General features: G+C 42.1%; 1 protein-coding gene across 1 annotated transcript; it reads right to left on the reverse strand.

Annotated features, from left to right (window-relative positions):
- Nucleotides 1-54: 54 nt before the first annotated feature.
- On the reverse strand, nt 55-10,490 carry LOC116354063 (butyrophilin subfamily 1 member A1-like). The gene is made up of 4 exons (XM_031793082.1): nt 10,357-10,490; nt 9,899-9,978; nt 1,193-1,531; nt 55-131 (listed from the first exon to the last, which is right to left on the reverse strand). The coding sequence occupies exons 2-4, from the start codon at nt 9,969-9,971 to the stop codon at nt 55-57; spliced, it is 489 nt and encodes a 162-aa protein (XP_031648942.1). The 5' UTR covers nt 9,972-9,978; nt 10,357-10,490.
- Between the last annotated feature and the right edge of the window lie 548 nt (nt 10,491-11,038).

Below are 11,038 nucleotides of genomic sequence, written 5' to 3' on the forward strand. Positions count from 1 at the left end.
CTCTCCTTCCCAATGACACATTTTTTATCCAGAACAGTGTCAGGGTGTGCGGTGTCAGTTCCAGAGTCTACAGCTGACTGGAAAACTCAGTGACAAAGCTTTCTCATGGAGATCTATAACACTGCCCTGCTCTGATCACCAAGGATGGAATTACTGTATATACATAAAAAAGACATTCAAAAACTGGTTTATGTGACATCTGCCAAGGCTAGTCTTGATCAAAAAGTTGTCAACAGACAAAACAAGAAAGTTCCTGCATAGTATCTGATTATTCTGAACTGCCTAATTTAAAAAATCTACGTCAGTTGTTGGCTTCTCTAAGATTCAGCATGTCAACATCTTCAGGAAAGAGTCAAAGATGAATCAGGTCTCTTTTACCAATTCTGTCTAAATTTGGTAAGAAACCATTGACAATAGAGTTCCACAGTAAGAGTCATTATACCTATAAAACCTAGCGATTAAACAGGCAAAGGGTTCTAATTGTTATTCCACCATACATTTTTCCCATAGAGGATTTTAGAAACACTTAAAATAAGGGCTGTGTTTCCTGTAGGCTTACCCTGGCATGACGTTTTGATAACAAGGTGGCTTTTATCAATGTATTTACCCCCAACAAATTAAATGCTACTTAGCTGCTAATGTGGCTATCATAAAGAATTACAAATGCCATGATGATCTGGACGACACTGCCGAATTGAGGCAAAGGTAATAATATTTTGATTAACTATCTAATGTTAGTTACATGTAGTAATACATTGGATACATTTCTTTAAATTGACAATTCTTTGAACTGTCTCGGGCAAGTTTTAAATTGACACAATACCTGTTAGCAAAAGGTGTCAGCTAGAGATGACTTGCAGGAGCTTGCAGGGATTTGTAGTCTTGCATGAGGTCTACTTTGATGCTAATTAGCATTTTTGAATCTGAGATTAAATAGAGCCGAATATATTGATAAAAGTCACCTTTTCCGAAAGAGATTTACATTGTAAATCAATTTGTTATGCCAGGGTTAGCCTACACAAAACACATCCCTTAATTTAAGTGTTTCTAATATCCCCTTAGGGAAAAATGAATGGTGGAAAAACGATTGGAAGCATTTCCCTGTTTTACCGCTAGGTTTTATGGGTATTATTACACCACCACTGTGGGTCTCTATTGGATAATTGTTAGGCTCTTGATAAGCTTTGGTTACTTGTAACTTGAAGCGCAACAGCTGGTTCCTGGATCCAATCCAAGTGGCTGGCTTGGCATTTGTAGCGTCCCCTATCTGACACCTTGACATTCTTCAACAGCAGCGATAAGTTGCCTCTTTCCAGCTCCTGCGTGAACAGACTCACTCTGCCCTTATAGCCCTCCCCCTCTTCCCCCGTTCTGCTCTTATACAAATACAGGGGGTTAGTGAAGTCTCCCTCCTTAAACCACCTGATATCCATGGCAACAGCACTACTTTGAGGAGAGAGATGACAGGGAAGGATGATGTCATCACCAGCAGATGCAACTACAGGGTCAGGAGGGACTATGAGGCTGAGGTCTGGAGGGAGAGAGGAGGAGAGGAGAAAGTGTTACAGAAGGTGGGAAGAATGGGGTTTGAAGGTCACAAAGATAAGAGCGGCTCATATTGATCACAAAGACAGTTACATCTTTACAGTTATCTTTTACCAGTGCTAAACCATCAGTGCCCCAAATATAATTGGATCCCTTGATAAAGATGAGCAAAAAGCCTGAATAAAATAAATAATACAAATACTGATCTACAGATGTAGGACCTTAAATTGATCACTCTTTTGTTACAATAATTTTCCCGCAATGCAGGAAATGCAAACGTATAGTTTATTTGAGTAAAAAAATGCTTCTAAAGTTTGTAATTTCCACTTTGAAGTTTCAAACTTGATTTTCCCCTAACAAAAAATGTATCACCCTCCACAAAATTGTTAATAAATTATCATCTACATAATAATTCACATTTCCTTTTGCTGCACAATAGTATTTTCCTGCTGTAGGAAACTGGCTCTAATTAAGATCCTAAATCTGTGTCACACCCTGACCATAGTTTGCTTTGTATGTTTCTATGTTTTGTTTGGTCAGGGTGTGATCTGAGTGGGCATTCTATGTTACATGTCTAGTTTGTCTATTTCTATGTTTGGCCTGATATGGTTCTCAATCAGAGGCAGGTGTTAGTCATTGTCTCTGATTGGGAACCATATTTAGGTAGCCTGTTTGGTGTTGGGTTTTGTGGGTGATTGTTCCTGTCTCTGTGTTTGCACCAGATAGGGCTGTTTAGGTTTTCTCACGTTTATTGTTTTGTTAGTCTATTCATGTATAGTTTTCTTCATTAAAGAACCATTAATAGAAACCACGCTGCATTTTGGTCCGCCTCTCCTTCAACTCAAGAAAACCGTTACAATCTGTATATTTTAAGCAAAAAATACAATTATTTAATACTAATACATTAGCTCAGAGAAAGTAAGTAATATATACAGTATTTTTTTTTTATATGAGATGGAAATAGAGGTCTTTGTCACGTGAAAATCTATAACAAAGTCCACACAATAGGCAAATAATGATGACAAGACTAAAACAAATAAATGACAACTGTTACTGAGTAACTTCTGAGTGAGTAGCAGTCTTTTTGTGTATTAACCAATAACAGGACGCTGGTATCAGGACAACTAAGGTACAGCCTTGTTCAATGTTAAACCAAATACTCATTTCACATCTAATGTCTATTCTACATAAGCCTTTCTCTAAATGACTCTGCTGCACTGTTCATTCGAAGGCCAAACTCACTGCTGGTGTAAGTCCTCTATTTTTGTGTGATATGACCATAGCACTGGTTCCAATCCAAGTGCCAATGCAGTTTAGCATTTAACTCCAGGCGGTGCTATGGTTAGATTACATAAAAATACAATGCACACCAGTGGTTGGTTTGGTCTTTGAAAGAACAATGGATATAAAGGAAATATGTAACCCATTGTGGTGGATCTTTGATGTTATGGGGCTATTTTGCTTCCATTGCTCCTTGGGCCCTTGTTAAGATCAACGTCATCATTAACTTTAAGAAGTACCAGGACATTTTTGCTAAAAACCTGGTTGCTGATACTTGACCACAAGTGGATCTTCCAGCAAGACAATAACCCCAAGCACACATCAAAATCTACAAAGAAATTGTTAATTGAACACAAAATTAACCTTTTGCAATGGCCAATCCAGTTTTTGGACATGTACGCTATTGAAAACCAGTGGTTTGAATAGAAGAAACCAGGCCATAAACGCAGACAAAGGATACCTTACAAAATATCCACATGAATTTCACTTGTGATCACGTGATTTTATGTGGAGTTAATGTGATAACATGTGACAACATTTGAAGCAACAGGTGATGAAACTACATGTGAGAACATTACATGTTCATTACAATGCTTAGAACATTGTGTCATGGTCCACTGGAGATTTTTGTCTAGGTGTGCTGAAAATATGTTAAATCTAAAACAAGTTACTGCATTTTTTACAGCTAAGTTAAGGTGTTAATGGACATTAAATTGGGGTATGCTGATTACTGGGGACAACCTCACTTGGGACTGACAACCTCCTGGTTGATAACTACCTGAAGTTCCTGCTGCGCCACCAGGTCTGTGGATGTAAAGTAGATTGGCTATGTATATATTGCCAAGAATACCTTTTTGAACTTGGCCTAAAGTACTGTAAATACTGTACAACAACTTGAAGGTGTTACTTCTATAAAATGACAGTATGCTGCTGTATTCTCATTTCGATTAGTGTTAAACAAATATTGTACTGTGACCACACTTGGGCTCAGATTTGAACTTATAACCTCTTGATCAATAGCAGCCTGAAATGTTCTGCTATATGTCCTGCTACACAACTAGGTCTACGAGCCTGAACGAGACAAGAGCTACAGACTTAGTGGCAAGGAAACAGGTCTGGACTTTGATAAAAGCTGCCCAGAATCAAGTTAATAATTGTCAAATTATTGCCACCAACGTAACATCAATAGAAAACTAGCAGTGGTCAAGGACACTAGACCTAGAGGATACATGAATGCTCAAGCAATTTGAACGTGCAAACTATTGGTTGAGTGCATCATTGTTTCTGCATTACCACCACATCCATACTTCTTGCTTGGAATATGTATTAACACTCTGTCAAAGAACAAGGGCATGGTTAGGGTACAGTGTTGTTCCCTAGGGTACAAAAAACTCATAGGTAAACTTCACAGGTACACAAATGAACTCACATGGTAGAGTTCTGTACATTGTAGGTATAATTGGACATTTTTCCACCCAATATTTTAAATCTAAGGTACAACCACCACTGTGCTTTGATAGATGGGGACAATGTACTGTACTGTGGGGATAATTTACATATTTGGGGGCACGGTCCCAAGATGGCGTAGCAGTAAGTCGTCCTATCGTGTTGTGTCCCTGTATATATCGTTTCTTTTTCGTTTTTTACATATTTTTCTCCGCTTATCTCTTTAAAAACATTTTGCTAAACCTAAGCTTCCAAATACTGTCCTGCAACCCGACTCACCCAATGTAGCTATTTTTCCTAAAGTATTTATATTTACTTCGGAACCCCTCAACTGAAGCTAGCCAGCTAACCACCAGCTATGCTAGCGGTCTTCAGCTAACCGGTCATCAGCTAACCTTTAGTTCGGAAAGCTCTCGCCAGTTCGAACAACGCGACTCTAACCAGAGCATAACGGACCTATTTATTTTTCATCCCCGGATTCATCCCCGGATTCCCACCGCAAACAGAACATTTTTCAGCTGGATTTTTCAGCTGGATCTTCACAACTAGCTATCTAGCTAAACCGCAACCCCGGATGATTACTCCTGGCTAGCGTTTCCACCCACTTAGCTTGAAGCTAGCCCGGCCTGCGCACCTGTGCTACCACCGTAGCATACTCCTGAGCTACAATACCCGGGCCCACGACCGGTCTATCGATGTCACCGCATGAAGAGGAATAAACAGACTCGCCCCATCGCGACGTCCCCCAAAGGCTAACTCTCTAGCCCTCGCTATCTCCCTGCTTGCTAATTCGGCCTGCTAACTGCTAGCTTGTCCAGCTCCGGTCCGCTAACTGCTACCTTGTCTAGCCCGGGCCTACAAACTTTTAGCTTGTTAGCACAGGCCTGCTAACCGCCTGAATCGCCGCGTCCCAAAACTCTCACTGGACCCATATTTACTTTCTATCTCTTTTGACTTTTAATTTGTTTATACCTTCCGGAAACCTGCCTCACCCAATGTGATACGGAATTGCTATTATTTTTTATTTATTTTTAGAACACACTCAAGAACCTCAAGAAGCTAACCAGCTAACTAGCTACAAGCTATTTAGTCATTGTTAGTTTTTTAAAACCTGAATAACACTCGCCAGTCCAGCTTCCCTGCCCCATCCACCGCTGCCCCCTGGACACTGACCTCTTGGCTACATAGCTGATGCACGCTGGACTGTCCATTAATCACGGTACTCCATTCTGCTTGTTTGTTTTATCTGTTGGCCCCGTTGCCTAGTCTACGCCATTTTACCTGCTGTTGTTGTGCTAGCTGATTAGCTGTTGTCTCACCTACTGTTTTAGCTAGCTTTCCCAATTCAACACCTGTGATTACTGTATGCCTCGCTGTATGTCTCTCTCAAATGTCAATATGCCTTGTATACTGTTGTTCAGGTCAGTTATCATTGTTTTAGTTCACAATGGAGCCCCTAGTTCCACTCTTCATACCCCTGATAACTCCTTTGTCCCACCTCCCACACATGCGGTGACCTCACCCATTACTACCAGCATGTCCAGAGATACAACCTCTCTCATCATCACCCAGTGCCTGGGCTTACCTCCGCTGTACCCGCACCCCACCATACCCCTGTCTGCGCATTATGCCCTGAATATATTCTACCATGCCCAGAAACCTGCTCCTCTTATTCTCTGTCCCCAACGCTCTAGGCGACCAGTTTTGATAGCCTTTAGCCGCACCCTCATACTACTCCTTCTCTGTTCCGCGGGTGATGTGGAGGTAAACCCAGGCCCTGCATGTCCCCAGGCACCCTCATTTGTTGACTTCTGTGATCGAAAAAGCCTTGGTTTCATGCATGTCAACATCAGAAGCCTCCTCCCTAAGTTTGTTTTACTCACTGCTTTAGCACACTCTGCTAACCCTGATGTCCTTGCTGTGTCTGAATCCTGGCTCAGGAAGGCCACCAAAAATTCAGAGATTTCCATACCCAACTATAACATCTTCCGTCAAGATAGAACTGCCAAAGGGGGAGGAGTTGCAGTTTACTGCAGAGATAGCCTGCAAAGTAATGTCATACTTTCCAGGTCCATACCCAAACAGTTCGAACTACTAATTTTGAAAATTACTCTCTCCAGAAATAAGTCTCTCACGGTTGCCGCCTGCTACCGACCCCCCTCATCTCCCAGCTGTGCCCTGGACACCATTTGTGAATTGATCGCCCCCCATCTAGCTTCAGAGTTTGTTCTGTTAGGTGACCTAAACTGGGATATGCTTAACACCCCGCCAGTCCTACAATCTAAGCTAGATGCCCTCAATCTCACACAAATCATCAAGGAACCAACCAGGTACAACCCTAACTCTGTAAACAAGGGCACCCTCATAGACGTCATCCTGACCAACTGGCCCTCCAAATACACCTCCGCTGTCTTCAACCAGGATCTCAGCGATCACTGCCTCATTGCCTGAATCCGCTACGGAGCCGCAGTCAAACGACCACCCCTCATCACTGTCAAACGCTCCCTAAAACACTTCTGTGAGCAGGCCTTTCTAATCGACCTGGCCCGGGTATCCTGGAAGGACATTGACCTCATCCCGTCAGTTGAGGATGCCTGGTCATTCTTTAAAAGTAACTTCCTCACCATTTTAGATAAGCCTGCTCCGTTCAAAAAATGCAGAACTAAGAACAGATACAGCCCTTGGTTCACCCCAGACCTGACTGCCCTCGACCAGCACAAAAACATCCTGTGGTGGACTGCAATAGCATGGAATAGTCCCCGTGATATGCAACTGTTCAGGGAAGTCCGGAACCAATACACGCAGTCAGTCAGGAAAGCTAAGGCCAGCTTCTTCAGGCAGAAGTTTGCATCCTGTAGCTCCAACTCCCAAAAGTTCTGGGACACTGTGAAGTCCATGGAGAACAAGAGCACCTCCTCCCAGCTGCCCACTGCACTGAGGCTAGGTAACACGGTCACCACTGATAAATCCATGATTATCGAAAACTTCAATAAGCATTTCTCAACGGCTGGCCATGCCTTCCGCCTGGCTACTTCAACCTCGGCCAACAGCTCCGCCCCCCCCGCAGCTCCTCGCCCAAGCCTCTCCAGGTTCTCCTTTACCCAAATCCAGATAGCAGATGTTCTGAAAGAGCTGCAAAACCTGGACCCGTACAAATCAGCTGGGCTTGACAATCTGGACCCTCTATTTCTGAAACTATCTGCCACCATTGTCGCAACCCCTATTACCAGCCTGTTCAACCTCTCTTTCATATCGTCTGAGATCCCCAAGGATTGGAAAGCTACCGCAGTCATCCCCCTCTTCAAAGGGGGAGACACCCTGGACCCAAACTGTTACAGACCTATATCCATCCTGCCCTGCCTATCTAAGGTCTTCGAAAGCCAAGTCAACAAACAGGTCACTGACCATCTCGAATCCCACCGTACCTTCTCCGCTGTGCAATCTGGTTTCCGAGCCGGTCACGGGTGCACCTCAGCCACACTCAAGGTACTAAACGATATCATAACCGCCATCGATAAAAGACAGTACTGTGCAGCCGTCTTCATCGACCTTGCCAAGGCTTTCGACTCTGTCAATCACCATATTCTTATCGGCAGACTCAGTAGCCTCGGTTTTTCGGATGACTGCCTTGCCTGGTTCACCAATTACTTTGCAGACAGAGTTCAGTGTGTCAAATCGGAGGGCATGCTGTCCGGTCCTCTGGCAGTCTCTATGGGGGTGCCACAGGGTTCAATTCTCGGGCCGACTCTTTTCTCTGTGTATATCAATGATGTTGCTCTTGCTGCGGGCGACTCCCTGATCCACCTCTACGCAGACGACACCATTCTATATACTTTCGGCCCGTCTTTGGACACTGTGCTATCTAACCTCCAAACAAGCTTCAATGCCATACAACATTCCTTCCGTGGCCTCCAACTGCTCTTAAACGCTAGTAAAACCAAATGCATGCTTTTCAACCGGTCGCTGCCTGCACCCGCATGCCCGACTAGCATCACCACCCTGGATGGTTCCGACCTAGAATATGTGGACGTCTATAAGTACCTAGGTGTCTGGCTAGACTGCAAACTCTCCGTCCAGACTCATATCAAACATCTCCAATCGAAAATCAAATCAAGAGTCGGCTTTCTATTCCGCAACAAAGCCTCCTTCACTCACGCCGCCAAGCTTACCCTAGTAAAACTGACTATCCTACCGATCCTCGACTTCGGCGATGTCATCTACAAAATGGCTTCCAACACTCTACTCAGCAAACTGGATGCAGTCTATCACAGTGCCATCCGTTTTGTCACTAAAGCACCTTATACCACCCACCACTGCGACTTGTATGCTCTAGTCGGCTGGCCCTCGCTACATATTCATCGCCAGACCCACTGGCTCCAGGTCATCTACAAGTCCATGCTAGGTAAAGCTCCGCCTTATCTCAGCTCACTGGTCACGATGGCAACACCCATCTGTAGCACGCGCTCCAGCAGGTGTATCTCACTGATCATCCCTAAAGCCAACACCTCATTTGGCCGCCTTTCGTTCCAGTACTCTGCTGCCTGTGACTGGAACGAATTGCAAAAATCGCTGAAGTTGGAGACTTTTATCTCCCTCACCAACTTCAAACATCAGCTATCTGAGCAGCTAACCAATCGCTGCAGCTGTACATAGTCTATTGGTAAATAGCCCACCCTTTTTCACCTACCTCATCCCCATACTGTTTTTATTTATTTACTTTTCTGCTCTTTTGCACACCAATATCTCTACCTGTACATGACCATCTGATCATTCATCACTCCAGTGTTAATCTGCAAAATTGTAATTATTTGCCTACCTCATGCCTTTTGCACACATTGTATATAGACTCCCCCTTTGTTTTCTACTGTGTTATTGACTTGTTAATTGTTTACTCCATGTGTAACTCTTTGCTGTCTGCTCACACTGCTATGCTTTATCTTGGCCAGGTCGCAGTTGCAAATGAGAACTTGTTCTCAACTAGCCTACCTGGTTAAATAAAGGTGAAATAAAAAAATAAAAAATGTGTATTTGTGGCAACCGTGTTGTAGCAGTTAAGTGTTTGATGGTTGTGCCAATGCCACTTGAGCACCTCCTTTAAAACGGTCTGTTCTGCAAACTAAACTAAACTTCTACCAACTGAGCCACATGGAACCCCAAAACATCACAATCAATGAAAACCCCAAACTGAGCTTCACTTTCAAGCATTATGTAAAGATTTAAAAAAAAATCTAATTTACAAATCAACAACAGACATAATATTCTGTTTTGTATGCGAAATAATTTGATTTATTTTCAATGGTTTACCCCAAGTTCACCTTTGCATAATAATCAGAACATTTCATTATGTTGCACTTAGCACTATTGTCATCCTTGACCATTAAAACAGGTGAAGACATCACCTTTTATTAGTTTACTTTAGCAGATATGAAGGAAGATAAATTGTCAGGTTATGGGGGAATAGCAAAATGGCTGCCACAGGAGGTATTTTTTGCAATGTCTCCCTTTCTGAGAATTCTCAGGGTCCCAAACTTTACAAGTGTACCAAGACTCATGCTTTTATGAAAAAGTTAACATCCTTTTTACATATGCCTGGACTAATACAGTATATGCTTGTAATATTTATTACCTGCAACAGATGAAGTGGCATCGAAGACGACGAGGAAAGTTAGCAAACAGACTTTGTGAATCAAAGGTTCCATTATGCATCTGTCAGGGAAACAAGCCAGGTTCTGTTAATCATTGCATTTGCCAAGTCTTAACATAATATATCCAGTTGCATTAAAGCATTGGTTTGTTTTTAATTCACAGTCCCATCTGAGTAATGTTTGCTGACAAAAAATAAGTAATAATTCAAATATTGTGTTTACATTTATGACAGTTGAAGCACAGAAACAAATAGAAGTGAAGCAATGTGCTTTAGTTCAATGCCAAGACTAAAGGTATGGTCAAAATATACAATGGAAATATGTAACGGGACATAAAGAAATCCACCTTTACATTATCATTATACACGCCAACTTTTTTTGAAAAAGAAAATACCTATTAATAAAATGTTTTAGCCATTATTTCACTAGAGCCTCTTACCTGACTGCTGGTCCCAGGAAAGTCTACCGGAGAGTCAGTTGTAGATATGAGAACACTTTCATTTTCCATCAATGACTGTATTACACACCCACTTGGACATTTAGGAGGGAAAACACGTTTCAAAAGATAGAATATAGTATGGTTTTCAGTTACTGTTAAAGCTGTCTTAACATGTACATATGTATTAATATTCTTTAGATTAATTTATCATGTATGTTAAAGTATAACGTCTGCATACTGTAGCTCCCAGATGTATGGTACACAAGCCCCCTCTACAGGCTGCTGTAGGGGTAATGTGAGAGCAGTTCATGGTCAGTTTCTCTAATACACCAGTTTGTTACAATATGTGGTTATCCTGCTGTGAATGTTATAATTGTTAGTTAAACATGAAGCCAGGTTCAAATGTATTTTGACAATTAATCTAGTGACTGTTAGTGGAATATTTTATTATGTATATTTTTTTAATTCCAACAAGCCAAAGTATATATAGGTGGTTATTAATCATTAAACTCATTGTCATAAACCGCTCGAGAGAACTAAAACGTTTTTCATAATATACAGTGCCTTGCGAAAGTATTCGGCCCCCTTGAACTTTGCGACCTTTTGCCACATTTCAGGCTTCAAACATAAAGATATAAAACTGTATTTTTTTGTGAAGAATCAACAACAAGTGGGACACAAT

This window comes from Oncorhynchus kisutch, linkage group LG16 (genome assembly GCF_002021735.2).
Source record: "Oncorhynchus kisutch isolate 150728-3 linkage group LG16, Okis_V2, whole genome shotgun sequence".
In the NCBI taxonomy this organism is placed as follows: domain Eukaryota; kingdom Metazoa; phylum Chordata; class Actinopteri; order Salmoniformes; family Salmonidae; genus Oncorhynchus; species Oncorhynchus kisutch.

Excerpts from the sequence above, each read along its gene's own strand:
- LOC116354063 (XM_031793082.1), bottom strand. The coding sequence starts at position 9,971 with ATGGAACCTTTGATTCACAAAGTCTGTTTGCTAACTTTCCTCGTCGTC. Across the intron at positions 1,532-9,898 it reads TGCCACTTCATCTGTTGCAG|ACCTCAGCCTCATAGTCCCT; the intron begins GTAATAAATATT and ends CTCTCCCTCCAG. Across the intron at positions 132-1,192 it reads TGTTGCGCTTCAAGTTACAA|AGCAGGGCAGTGTTATAGAT; the intron begins GTAACCAAAGCT and ends CTTGGTGATCAG.